This window comes from Leopardus geoffroyi, chromosome C2 (assembly GCF_018350155.1).
Source record: "Leopardus geoffroyi isolate Oge1 chromosome C2, O.geoffroyi_Oge1_pat1.0, whole genome shotgun sequence".
Classification (NCBI taxonomy): Eukaryota; Metazoa; Chordata; class Mammalia; order Carnivora; family Felidae; genus Leopardus; species Leopardus geoffroyi.
This window is the reverse complement of record NC_059333.1, coordinates 86,356,472-86,371,385: the sequence shown is the minus strand read 5'-3', so window position 1 is coordinate 86,371,385 and position 14,914 is coordinate 86,356,472. Positions and strand designations below refer to the sequence as shown.

Below are 14,914 nucleotides of genomic sequence, written 5' to 3'. Positions count from 1 at the left end.
TTAGTTACCTACATTCTGTGATTGGTGAGTCTGCATTATTAAGGAAAATGTTTTTGTATTAAGCCACATCTGTTACTCTCTCCTTTTTTAAGAATTTCTGTCTGTAGTTCCAAAAGTTTTCTGTAGTACTGATCTTCTTGCTTTTCGGTTTTTCTACTGCCAGTTTGTTTCAATGTTGGGTTTGCTAATTTGCTTAGAATTATGTCTGATGTAGTAAGTATTCAATGTTAGTAATTGTTGGTTTGTTTTTTAAATAACTGACATTTCCTCTTCTGTTTTGTAAATTTCTAAAGTTTTGTTGTAATGTTTTCTCTTTATTGTCTTAATTCTTGTGTCAGTTTACGCCTTAAAATTCCTTTAGTACTATTTAATGGACTTTGGGAGGAAGATGAGGTCAACAGGATATGTTCATTCCTGCTTTGTTTTAAGCAGGTACTGCAAGTGTGTTCTTTATTTAGCTAGTTTTTAGTGGACATTATGGAGTTTAGTGTGATAAAAATGTTTTAGAAAATTATTTACTGAATATCTTGTGGTTCAAAGTGTGTGTGTAAGCATTTGACTAAGGCTGAGAACTTTGCAGTTCTGTGTGACAGTAATATAAAGTATCATTTAATGTCAGTTGTAATCATACAAGTGCCAAGGACGGCTTTCCCAAGGTGTACAGTCATGGAGCAAGCGCTTGAACCATTATTCTACACCTAAGTCCTTTGCTCTCTTGAACGTCCTCGGACAGTTTCTTTCAGTTGCATCAGTCAGATGACGATAGATTAAAAATACTCAACTAGAAAATGACCCCTGATTTTTATTGAGAATCTTTATATTCATCCCCAAATGGTTTTGCAACAATGTATTTACTGTAGCCCCCCGTTTTTTTTTTTTTAAGTGAAGGAAGATGGGAAGTTAGGAAAAAATGAGATTAAATTAATGGGAGATTAGTATTCAGAATGAAGTCATGCTTTTTACTAACAGTTGATTATAATTTAATATTTATAATCATAATTTCACCAAGTACTATGGTGACTATTAAATGTTTTAAATTCTCATAATTCCATTCTGTGCCCCAAATGGGGCTTGAACTCATGACCCTGAGATCAAGAGTCACATGCTCTACTGACAGAGCCAGCAAGGCACCCCAGTATAACCTTTGATTGAATATTGATAGGCTTTTGATAACGTTTTTGTTTTTCACAGGGATTTATCAAAGATGTTCATGAAGACTCCCTCACAGTTGTTTTTGAGAACAAGTAAGTTATTTTTTTTAAATTGATACAGACCTTGATTTTAACGATTGGTTTTGCTAAATTGGTGTTTGCTTTTGGATATTCCTGTTGCCAGTGAAAGTGATTTTGCTCTTGGGTGGGGATCTTTGGTTGTTTGATCATCTTATCAGTTCAAGTAATTCTAGTTTTGATGACTTTTCACCATTTTTCTGCCCACAACGTACTTGTCACTTTTTCATGACTGACTTTTATTTTTCCAAAACATAGGTGAACAGGAGTCAGTATTTTTTGTAAAAATAGGTGGCACAAATGGGATTATGCAGTGCTTAATTCTTAAAATCCAAGAATGTTGAAATGATGTAGAAGGCCTTTCACATGGCTACTGGTAGTCAGAGTTGAGTATTGGGCTGCTTTTAATTTAAGCTGGATATTAATAAGGAGTAATAATCAGTTTTATAACTGTTGTAAGATCTAGGTCATGTAGTTTTAAAACTTGGTTAGGAAGAGCTATAAAGGAGCATTGTATAATTAAAGGTCAGAAAAGAAATCTTCAACTTCCACTTTTTAAAAGGTAGCTGCCCAGCAGCTGTTGTCATGTAGAAACAAGTGTTGGAATGATTTCTGCCTTCAGCAGCTGCCATTTAGACTGTAATGGTGAAAAGAAAGCACTCAAAAATATTCCTTATCTCCTGATGTTTTGCACAGCATTTGCACCTGGGAGCTATAGGAATTCATGTGCTGATGTACCTCCCAGGCATATGAATGACCTATTAGAACTTAGAGTAGGAATATCCACACAAAAAATGTGAGTTAAGCAACAGCTAAATTTTTAGTTTGAGAGAGCACACGTGCGTGTGTGCAAGTCAGAGGGGCAGAGAGAGGGGGGAAAGCGAGAATCCCAAGCAGGCTCCACTCCCTCAGCCTGGGGGTTGATCTAATGAACTGTGAGATCATGACCTGAGCCCAAATCAAGACTCAGACACTTAACAGATTGAGCCACCCAGACACCTCCTAAATTTGTTCTAATACAGTATTTGCTACAAAGATTGAAAGTAAACTTTTCCCAGGTTTTAAGATTGTTGTATGAATTCATTGCAGAAAACATAAATTCTGTGTAAGAAAATCTTTTATAATTCAGGCATGACAAATAATTGAGTAATTTTCTGTATTTCTGTGAACATGTACACATTATGCAGCTAATATTTTATAATCTCTGAAATTCTGTTCCTTGATAGATCATTTACTTGTAAAATTGAGAGAAGTTGATTGCACTGCCGTTTATTGGCAGCAGTGTAGATGTGACATTATTTTGAGTCTAAATTACTACTATGAACTTAGCCTATTTCATTTTTAGGATAACGTATGTATTCCCTTAGGATGAGTAATTTGGATGGTGATACATAATTACTATTAATGTTAATTTAGAAACTTCATCAACAGTCTTGCAAAGTCTGTTTTACCTCAACAAACTCATTTCTTGGAAAAATAATATGAACGAAGCTTGTTTTTCCTTAGGGAAAGCTAAATGATTAACTTGAAAAATATATACCTCTAAGCATAGACTGTATAGTTTCCATATTAGGGGCTTATAGAATAATCTATTCTAAAATTGTTAATTATTTTTCTGATCCTTCAGCTGGCAGCCAGAACGCCAGGTTCCATTTAATGAAGTTAGATTACCACCACCGCCTGATATAAAAAAAGAAATTAGTGAAGGAGACGAAGTAGAGGTATGTATTTTAAGTTTTATTTTCTTGTGCTTTTTTTTGTTTTGTTTTAAATATCCTTGTAGGAAAGTCTCTTTAGCTGATAGAGAATAAATATAATTCCTCTTCTCTATTCTTTGTATTGTTAATTGGCTGTGTAATATAGTAGTGCTTGAGTTTTGGAACCAGAACAGGGATTCATTGTCTCAGCTTTACCATTTTTACCTTTGTGGCCTTGATTAATTTTTTTTACCACTAAAATGAAAATAATTTGGGAATTAAACATGGTAGTACATTTGTATTGGTTTGTATAAAATCTGACACAACTGTGTGGTGTTGGTTGCTGTTTTCCTTCTTTTTGCTAATTACTTGAAAATTCTCTTGTGCTTTTTTTTTAGTGTCTTTGTAGTAGGTATCCTTTAATATGGTGAACGTTAATATCGTTGATATGTAACTGTGAAATTTTGTATTTAGCATATTGCCTTGTTGAATATTTTAGAAATGTCCAGAAAATTTTAAAAGTACAGAAAAACACAAAGGACTAAACAGGAATTGCTGCTGAGAGAACAAAACTGCTGTTAACCATTTTTGTCATTCCCAGGCTCACTCTCACCTATTCTTAAAAATAAAAGTGGGATCATATAGTATTGCTTCTTTGTATATAGCTTTTTTTTTTTTTTTTTTTTTTTACACTTAGTAGATTTTAGATGTCTGTCTTAAGTATGTTAGTGTTGGTTAATATGCCTGATGTTATGTAAAATGAAACTTGGAAATACTTGTCAAATAGAGGTGTTATGAGTTTGTTGGAGATAGAAATTTGTGATTTTCAAGAAATTGACATAATTCCTTCAAGTGCTCTAATACGCTGAATATATTTCTCACAGGGAGTTGGTTTGATAATACTGAAAGAATTTTCAGGTTTCCTTTGTACCTAGTTTATGTAGGGCAGGGGTAGGGAAACCAGAGGTATAGGAGAACCTATACAGATGAAATAGCTGTCTAAATGTTTTTATAAGCACTTACCAGTACCTACTCTGTGCCAGACAATGGTCTGAGCACTTTGCACATGAATTTAGTTATTTGCCTTTTTTTCCTGTAATTTTTAATGGTAAATTTTGAGTTCCCATTAACTGTAGGTGTTATATACCAGGAAACCAAAGAATTATGGCACTCCTGACAGCCTGAAAGCATTTCCATCCTAATACTCAGCCTAGATTTTAATTACTTGCTCTAAGTTCGTGGGGGCACTCTTGTTTTTGGTAAATCAAGGCATGTTGTAACTTAATTGTGTCTGGGCACCATGAGCCTGCTCCCTAATGGTATAATGGTATAGGTTTCACTTTACTCACTTTTTTCTTTTATAGTTCACTTCCACCAAAAGTGGGTACTAAGAACTTTTTTATAAGGAGATCTGTAACTGTAGTCTTGGTGTATTTGTGTCCTTTAGGGAAATGTCATAGATGGTATGGGAAGACACAGGGAAACAAAGTGGCAAAGTGATTGCTAAAAATTAAGGAATGTGAAGTAGGTTACTGGTGGGTAGTACTATGAACTGGTAGTGGTGATGAACTGGTAGTGGTGATGCTGCTAATTACTACTGTACCTGTTCGCTTGGACTTCAGTGAAAAAATGTTTTTCTCAATATTGTATCCTTTCCTAATTAATTTCTGTAGGGATGGTAAAAGAGCTTGATTTATTTTCAGTTTTCAAATTTTATTTCTGTTTTAGAAGTTCTTCCTTCTGGAATTCTGGTAATTAGGAAAAGCAAGGAATGACTTCATTTTTCGAAATGTTCTAGAATTAGGAATGTGTGGTGGTTGATTCTGAGATTAGTGCTTTTCATACTTTTTAAATTGTTGGTCAGATACTCATTGATAGTGTAAAGGCTCAGATTTAAGGAAAAACTTGGTGGTGTGCTCACAATGTTGTTACATTGCGCTTTCCCCTGTCTCAGACTTAAAAGTTCCTATCCAGTTCCTGGACGTCTTTTTGGCTTGCCTCCCCAGCAGTATACAAAATACTGATGTAAGAGATGGAATGAATTGGAAATTGATGATTGCAGAGTATTTTATTTCACATTGTGTTTTATGGTTCAGTTGGTGAAATTCGCTCCTTAAATTGTGAGACTCATTATCTGAAATTAAGATGTTCTTGTCATTTTTTCCACTTTTGAAAAATTCGAAAATTTATGTAAAGTTAAAATTGATACTCTACCCATGGATTTGTTGGCTCCCCCCCCCTTTTTTTTTTTTTGCTATCATTAGTTAGGAATCTGTCTACATGACCTGGAATGTTTAGGAATTGTAGTTATTGGTGCTTTATATTTTGAACCAATTTTTTGAAAACTCCACTTTTTTTTTTAATTTTTAATTAAAAAAATTTTAATTTTAGTGTAGTTAACATACAGTGTTACATTAGTTTAGGTGTACAATATAGTGATTTAATAGTTCCATGTATTACTTGGTGCTCATCAAGATGAGTGTACTCTTTATTCCTTTCACCTATTTCACCCATCCCCTCTGGTAACCATCTGTTCTCTATAAGAATTTGTATTTTGGTTTATCCTCCTTTTTTTTTTTTTCTTTCTTTTGTTTTATTCCACATATGAGTGAAATGATATGGCATTTGTCTTTCTCTGACTGGCTTATTTTGCTTAATGTTATACCCTTTACCTTCGTCCATGTCACTGTAAATGGCAAGATTTCATTCTTTTTGTGGCTGAATTGTATTCCATTGTATATGTTGTGTGTGTGTACTATGTCTTCTTCATTCATCAGTTGATGCACATTTGGTTTGATGCACATTTTGATGCTTCCATAGTTTGACTATTGTAAATAATGCTGCAGTCAACATAAGGGTGCATGTATCCCTTCAAATTGGTGTTTTTGTATTTCTTAGGTAAATACCCAGTGGTGTGATTAGTAGGTTGTAAGATAGTTCTCTTTTTAATTTAAATTTAAGTAAAATGTAATATAAGAAATGAAATGGTACAGAATTCTATAAAGTGAAAAGCAGACCTTCCCTCTTAGTGTGGGTGTGCTTGTCTGTTCACCATATCTTAATTATCATTTACCAGAGTTGTGTTTCTCTTCAGCTTTTTTATTTGCATTTATAAATAATGTTTTCTTTGAAGTTACAGAAATTGGGAATACATTATATTTGTGATTTCTGTGTTCAGTTAGGATATAATTGGACCTTTTCATGTCTGCATATACAGATTTACCTCATTCTTTCTAAGCACCCCATCATATTTATTAAGATAGGTGTATCATAATTAGAAGACATTGAAGTTGCTAAATTGGAGGCATGTATATTTCAAATTTTGATGGTACCAAAATGTACCAATTTTGTCTTCCAAAATGCATTTTTGATTTACCACTTACACATTGGCTAACACATAAAGGTGTTTGTTTCCTCATAGATTGGCCGGCTGGGTTGTTATTAATTGTAAAGTTTTATAAACCTGATAACAGGAAGGTGATGTCTTCTGAGTGTTCATTTCTTTGATCACTAGTGATATGGAGCTTCTTTTAAATTAGTTTATTGGCTTTTAGCCCTTTGTTCTATGAATTGTGTGAGTTTTTTTGTCCATGTAGATTTTGATAATAGAACATTTTTGTATTTTATGTAGGTTTTTGTGTTATATGTGCAGTCAAATGCTCTACCCCTGAGCTATACCCCCATTTTTGTGTTATATGTTGTACTTTCTCCCAGTCAGTTAAAAAGTGTATTTAATGCCTTTTGCCACAAAGTTATAATTTATTCCAATCTGCCAATTTTTTTTGGTGTGGCCTTCAAGATACTTTTAGTATTTTTTAGTATTTCTACAGGTATGGTCTGTTCTTTTTTTTTTTTTATTAAGGAGTGTTTAGGTTTTTAATCTAACTTCTCTAACTTAGTACACAGTATATTTTAGTATATTGATATATTTAAATCATCAGCCACTGTTTCTGCTAGTCACATCATAAAGCAGTAATAATAGCTGATGCTTGTATAGCACTAACATGTGTAATATATGAATAATTGGTTTTTTAAACAGATTATCTCAGTTTGACATAACAGTCTCTTTAGGGCCTCTTCTAAATGCTGTGAATACTTTATTAAATCTTTCCTGGGTCGTATAGCCTGAAGGTTGGGAAGCTGAGAACCAGTTTCAGTTTTTGTCTTAAGTGTTATTCTCTAATACATTAATTATGCTGTATTCACAGGGTGTTGTCAGTTTTGTGCCAGACTTGCAACTCCTGTTCTTTTGCACCTTTGGGAACCTTTCCTTTTTGCAGAAGGGAAAGATCACTTTGATTTGGCTGTCAGTAATGAATTAGAACAAAAATGATCCAGGAGAGAGCTTTTTGTGGAGCTTTTCAGGCATTTGTTTAAAGTTCAGCCATCTGAAATTTTCATTCTTGTCAGTCAGGAATGGCTGAATATTGACAATTTCATATGATTTACTCTAAAATATTTCTGTTATAAAAATGTTAGGCTACTTGAGGATTTACCTTTCCAGTCAACCTGAGGCTGACGTGGAATTAGAGAACGTAAATTAATGTCATTGGTCCAGTGTCAAGAAAACACTATATGATTTATAAATAGAAAGATGATTTTGAGAGGTCTACAATTCCAAGCTTTATTTTAAGCCCTCTTTGTCACTTTCTTTTTTGACTTTTAAGAAGCGGTGACATAGGTTTTAAAATCCTTACAGCATTTAATACAGTTAAATTTTTCATTAAGTGATTGTTTGCTTGTTTGATTTTGCTAACTTAAGATTGCTAAGAAAATGCTCAGCTTGTGAAGTTGGAGGTAATGAGAAAACAAAGATTTTTTTTAGAATTTCTTAAGATGGCTATATAATGTGAGATATTGGAAGTGCAGTAGAAAATGTTTTTCCCCTGGTGATTTTACATGTGAAGTTTTGTCTTTATTATAGATACCTGCCTTGTTCAGTAAGTTAATACGTGAGCTCACACAAACACATTACATAGAAAGTCTGACATCTAAGGCTAGTGTATCATTTTACAAGGTTTTTAAAGTTTTCTTCTTGGGTTTAACATATTTGATTAAAAAAACCTGTTTCTTTGTCTTTCTTTCTTTCTTTCTTTCTTTCTTTCTTTCTTTCTTTCTTTCTTTCTTTCTTTCTTTCTTTTGAATTGTGATGCTTTTTGTTTGAGATAAGAATTCGCACATTTTTGTTCTTGCAGCATAGGACTTTTCTCTCATTTTATGGCAGATTGTCAGGCTTTGTTAATACTTTAATAAATGTTGGGATAGAGGCCTTGAGAGAAAGTAGGTAAAGGTAATAAGAATACTTTGAGATAGGACACTCCCTTACCTTAAAATTTTTTAAATTCAGTATTTTAGGGGTGCCTATGTGTCTCAATTGGTTAAGCATCTGACTCTTGATTTCAGCTCAGGCCATGATCTCACAGTTTGTGAGCTTAAGCCCTATATCAAGCTCTGTTCTGACAGTGTGGAGCCTGCTCCAGATTCTCCCTCTCTCTCTGCCCCTCCCCCTTTCTTGCATGTGTGCACGTTCTCTCTCCCTCTCTCTCCCTCTCAAAGATAAATAAAAATGTAAAACAATTTAAAAAAATAAGTATTTGACTTATACAAAAGATGCAAGATATGTGTAGTTTCCATTGTACCTTTATTTAAAACAATATTTTTTTAATGTTTATTTTTGGGAGAGAGAGCAAGAGCCAGGGAGGGACAGAAAGAGAGACAGACAGACAGACAGACACAGAATCTGAAGCAGGCTCCAGGTTCTGAGCTGTCAGCACAGAGCCCAGCATGGGGCTTGATCCCATGAACAGTGAGATCATGACCTGAGCTGAAGTTGGACTGACTTAATGGAAGGTTAACTGACTGAGCCATCCAGGCAACCCTCCGTTGTACCTTTAAAAAATGTCTCCGTTTGATTCTTGGAACCAGTCTGAAAATTTTACCTATTTGTAGTCTTTCTTATAATACCAAGTCTGTTGTTAGTCTTAGTGCTTGGGAAGTGTTCTTAAATGTGCTTCTTAAAGAAGAGGTGAACATATTCATCTTTATTATGTGGGAAATGGATATTTTCCAAGACTTAAGAAACTCATTTGTTAAAAGTATCAGCAACATACACAGATGAGAAAATACTATTGTATAGGTAGATAAGTCACATTAGTGTGTTCTAGAAGTTAAGCTTGTTTTTCTAATGTACATATTCCATTTTATCATAATAGATTATGATTGTAATGAGATAGCGGATACAGAGGAATAGTACTCAATAGATACATCTCAGTTATAAAACCAGCTGCTGTGATTAAATAATTCAGTTTAATGGTTAATATTATTTAGAAATTTTCTTTATAATTCGGTGAAATTAATAAACATTCTTTATTTCTGGTGTTCATATTATCTTTATTTGGTTGTGACTTTGAAAGGGATAGTTGAACGTTATTATCTTGAATGAACAGTTGATTACGTTAGGATCCAGACTGAATTCCATTTAAGTAATAGTTTGGTAGTGTGCTAGAATTTGGAGACCATTTTGTAATAAGATTTGACTTGGAGTTGTTTGGTAGCAAGAACCCTGAAATAGATTTTTGGAATTTGAGTCTTCATATTGTATCCTCCACTACATGAAACTGGACTTTTTCAGCTTGAGTACTGTTGTGTGTTTAGGTCTGTCACAGGTGCTTTTTGATCTGCTTTTTTCTTTTAAAGATCTTCCTTGGATTTGAAGAAAGAGAATATTAAAAACAATGAGGGTCATCGCTTGAGAGTGTGATTTGCTCCCTTGGAATAGTTTGGAAATTTAAAGTCTGAATAAAGGGAATTTCTATGAGGTGTTTCTACTCCAATGATGTAGTCATAAATATAGTAGTCAACATCTGAGACATAGTATAGTAGGTCACAATAACAATGCTGGGTCAATAAAGTGATTTTTTTATTGTATGGAATACACTCTTCATTTTATAAAGAATGTGATTTGACCCACTGCACTCAGGTGGAGCCAAATTCATACTGTTTGATTCAAGCTTCAGGGACTTGGATTTAGTTGGCTTTATGTGAGTTGAGTGGCTTTGTCTTTCAGCGGTAAACTTACTAATGAAGCTTACAGAGGTAGATGTTAAGTATAGAATGGAATCCAGCATTTTAATGTTCATGAGAGATAAAGCCTCAAGGCAGTTCAGAATGGTTTATTCTCTCTTTTGGAGGTAAACTCAAATAGGAAGCCAGATTCCTAGAAGATTGTGTTTTGGTGAAAACAGAATTAGAACAAGGGGATTAGGTAGATTAAAGACCTATTTTTGTCAGCAAACTTTTGAGGCACCCATTCACTAGATCACCAAGAGATACTCCAGTCTGCTTAGCTGAACTGCCTTTCCGAAATAGTACTTGGCATGGACACTTTCCCTCTGGTTCTTAGGGTTTTCTTGTAATCTGCAGCGTTTTGGGGAAAATGGTCATCACTTCCATTTGGGTCCAGTGGGCCATTAAAACAATTTTTTTTTAAGTCATTTCACATATAATTTCACAGAAGTTAATAATAAAAGGATGCTGAAAGTCAACATTAAGGATTTTAATGAGCATTTAAAAGATAGCAAATTCAACTTTTTTTTTTGATGTTTATTTACTTGAGAGAGAGAGCACGAGAGAGCGCATGGGGGAGAGGCAGTGGGGGAGAGGCAGAGAGAACTATAGAGACACAGAATCTGAAGGAGTCTCCAGGCTCTGAGCAGTCAGCACAGAACCCGATGCAGGGCTTGAATTCAGGAGCGGTGAGATCATGCCCTGAGCTGAAGTCAGACACTCATCCGACTGAGCCATCCACGCACCCCAGCAAATTCAGCTTTTTATTTCGTATTTTTTTGTTTTGATAATACATCTACCTAAAGTGAGAACAGGTCCCTATTGCTCATCAGCTCATGCATATAAACCCAGAATAAATTCATCTTACAGATACCAATGTCAAATTTAAAACACAACTAGTAAGTTCTGGTTTATCGTTTCATTCTAGTTCATCTTATACTTGAATTATAATTATAATTATATAATTGTAATTATCAGAATCCAATACTCTAAGAATATTTTGGAACTTTTAGTAGCTTCTAATTTTATTGAACAGACCATAGTCATCTTTGTGCTACAGTTACACCATTTTCATATTTAACCGATTGCATTGACTAATCCATTGAATTTTTTCATGTCTTCATCATCTGTTTCTTTCTAGTTATCTTTGCATGCACAGCTGTTTTGGCATTTGTCCATTTATGAATTGTATGGTGTACATTTTGGTGTGCAAACAAAAGATGAAAGAATATGGAATATGGTCACATGTCCTTTTAGAAAAACAGAATGGTCCCCAGTCTTGTCTCAGGATTTTGTATGATGAAGTCCAATTTGAATGATTAACTGGATGAGAATACTAAATTTCCTTTTTCTCCTTAGAAGTGTATTGTTTGAGAATATTCATCTAGGTTGTTGTCATCTAAGGGCTTCATATTGGGGAGATTCTGCTTGTAATTTCACATTCATCATTTGAATCTAGGGTGCTATCTGCATCAGTCCTGATTCCTCTGAAGTTATGAAAGTTCTTCCTCTGTAAATTTTGTCTTTACAGTTATAGGTGGGAAATTAAAAATTCTGAATTCTTAACTGTTCAGTGAAAACCAAAGGCAGACTGCAAGAATGGTGTCTCCAGTCTTTTTATACTTTATTCTTGAAAGACTATGCAGTAAAACTACAGGGTGATGCAGTAGTAACACTATATTTCACTGTTGTGTTCTTTCAGGTGATACCATCATTCTTTTCTTTAGACTTTTTTAAAGCACAATTGGAAATAACTGATGAATGATGGTGAAGTAGTAAAGTGTTTCAAGATCCAGAAGAAACAGGATCACTAGATTTCCCCAGAGAGGTTCCATTGGATACATACAATAATTGCAAGATAGAATGAGTTTTGTTTTACTCTAAAGAAAGTAGAATTTATTTTTTGGAGACCTATAAGAAAGGATAAAAGTTGCGACAAAGTAGATTTGCTCATAAAAAATGTACAGGTAAAGTTAAGTCCACTGGAGCCTGATTGGTATATAGGTCTTCCTTTTTTCTGATCATGGTGCACTGTGAAGTTGATCATGAGGTTTCGACTTATTTACATTCCCAGTATTCCCCCACTTCAAGATTACTCTCAGATCACCTCAGTGAAGCTTCAGGCTTTCCAACAGTATTTGCATGTTTAATAGTTTGCATTTAACCCACATATGGGTGTTATCATTGGTAGGTTTTCTCTGCAGAGGCATCCTTAGTTCATATAATCAAGACTTTTGTGGGGTACTTCTTGGTCATCTGTTCCTCCAGCCTCCCCCCTCCACCCCCTGATTTCCACGTATTGAAAATGATATATCAAACAAGATGCTGTATCATAATAACTCTAATCCCTAATGGAAACTTCTCTAATGTGTTATGTTAACAAACTACTTGATTACAAGTACAAATACAGAGCATATAAGGTGATTTTTGTTGTTGTTGTTGTTGTTGTTGCATAGGATGCTTGTAAGATACTTATGTACCCTGCTAGAGGTACTAAATTTAGAATTTAAATATTTATTGTTCAGGTGAACCATTTGTGCATTTGATTCAGGTTCTTCAGCAAGGAATCTAAATATCCTATCCTTGAAGGAATTTTAAAATTGGGTTTCTTTTTGAAAACAGCTCTTGATTTCAACATTAAAAATTTTTTTTTAAATGTTTTTATTTATTTTTGAGATAGAGTGTGAGTGAGGGAGGGGCAGAGAGAGAGGAAGACACAGAATCCAAAACAGCCTCCAGGCTCTGAGCTGTGAGCACAGAGCCTGACGCAGGGCTCAAACTCACAGACTGTGAGATCATGACCTGAGCTGAAGTCAGATGCCCAACTGACTGAGACACCCAGGCGCCCCTGATTTCAACATTTTAAAAATAGTTATCAGATTTCAAATACATCTTTAATAAGTTCTAGCTTATCCTTGTGTCTGATACTTGCATCACCACAACACAGTGCTTACAGATGAACAGTATTGACAGAAACTGAAAGAACTCTGTTTCACACTGTGTTAAACTGTCTTGTGAGAAGAATTCTTTAAAATACTTATGTTTAGGAAACTCACAAATTTGGAATTAGATTTCCAAGGAGCCAAATGGCCCAAAAAAGGGTTCATTTTTGTTTTTCAGTAGTAAAATTTAACTGTACATGACTCTTTTATTAAATTATTTGTAGCACACTAGTTTCAGTACAGTGACATTTTTGATTCTGGAGTTTCATGGGATTTCGCATTTAAAATAAGTCATTGTTTATAATGTTGAAGTCTTTCAGAATGAAGGATTCTTCATTCAAAAAAGATAAGGACCTTTTTTTCCCCCTCTTCTTAGGTGTATTCAAGAGCAAATGACCAAGAACCATGTGGATGGTGGTTGGCTAAAGTTCGAATGATGAAAGGAGAGGTAAGTAAGGTTAACGCTTGCATTGTGACTAGTTTCTAGGGAAATAACCTCAACTCTTGGTTTCTGTAAATGCTACTTCAACTCTTAGTTTTGTTTCTAAATGCCTACTTTATAAATAGTTCATCATACATTTAAAAAGTTCATCAGACCATTAATTTTTATTTGTTTTCTGAACTTGCAAACATCAAAGCTGCTCTCCAGGGGTGCACTTCAAACATGTGAGGACACCAAGGTTCATGCTTGTAAGAACATATAATCTAGTTTTAAGGCAAATCAGATTGACGTAACTAAGCTGTACTTAGTATTTGTGCCACAAGGGGGAGGGTCTACTGGTTAAGCTGAGCAAGGCAATTAGAATTTCATTTAAAGCTCATTATTTTTGTTCAGATGGGATTTTAAAAGTATTTTGATGTCTTTTAGTTTTATGTCATTGAATATGCTGCTTGTGATGCCACTTACAATGAAATAGTCACATTTGAACGACTTCGGCCTGTCAATCAAAATAAAACTGTCAAAAAAAATACCTTCTTTAAATGCACAGTGGATGTTCCTGAGGATTTGAGAGAGGCGTGAGTAGTTTTGTTTACTACTGAATTGCTTTGTGAATTAAGAGGATTTTTTAGTGCTACAAAAATCTTTTTTTCCCAAATACCCAATCAGAAACTTCTGATAGAAAATCTTTTTAATAAAAGTTTTAATGGGTAGTGTCGAAATGAAAAACTTAGTTTGTGTTATAATTGCCTTCTGAATTTAATCTATTATTTAAGTCTTAAATATGAATTCCTCTCTAGGTGTGCTAATGAAAATGCACATAAAGATTTTAAGAAAGCAGTAGGAGCATGCAGAATTTTTTACCATCCAGAAACCACACAGCTAATGATACTGGTAAGATAATTCCATATTTTAAGGTAGTCAGTGGATATTTTCCGGATTTTATAATTAAGTATTTCAAAAGATAAAAGCTAACTTGGTACAATAGTGAATTTATTAATCCATGTGCGAGAAAAATTTTTACAGCTATAAAATGTTAAATTCTTTTGTGGAATTAGGAAAAAATACGACATTCTTAACAACATGAAATTATTAACGTGTGGGATCCTGGATCCTTCTGTCTCCACCAATCATAATTTGAATAGCAGAACTAAATAATATGGGAATTCAGAAAAGAGTAAGATTACTCGTGGAAGAGGGTATGGTGGGTGAGGAGAGAAGTGTAGTAATTGAGAATCAAGGAAGGCTTTATGTGGAAGCCCTTTGTATTATCTTGAAAAATAAGATTTTTTGAGTGATTAATTTGTTTGTTAATAGTCTGCCAGTGAAGCAACTGTGAAGAGAGTAAACATTTTAAGTGACATGCATTTGCGAAGTATTCGTACGAAGTTGATGCTTATGTCCAGAAACGAAGAGGCCACTAAGCATTTAGAAGTAAGTGGGTTTACTTAAAAGATTTTTTGTGTGTCCCACTTAGTTTCATAAGTATATTATTCATAAGTATATTGAGCTCCCTGGCTCAAACTACTTGACTGTTAGGTA

General features: G+C 34.2%; 1 protein-coding gene across 1 annotated transcript in view; it reads left to right on the top strand.

Annotated features, from left to right (window-relative positions):
- FXR1 (FMR1 autosomal homolog 1) overlaps positions 1–14,914 on the top strand; it is a 60,949-nt gene that overhangs the window by 19,737 nt on the left and 26,298 nt on the right. The window contains 6 exon segments of the mRNA XM_045502869.1: positions 1,192–1,244; positions 2,857–2,950; positions 13,310–13,381; positions 13,802–13,950; positions 14,173–14,266; positions 14,690–14,806. Coding sequence (XP_045358825.1) covers positions 1,192–1,244; positions 2,857–2,950; positions 13,310–13,381; positions 13,802–13,950; positions 14,173–14,266; positions 14,690–14,806 — 579 coding nt within the window.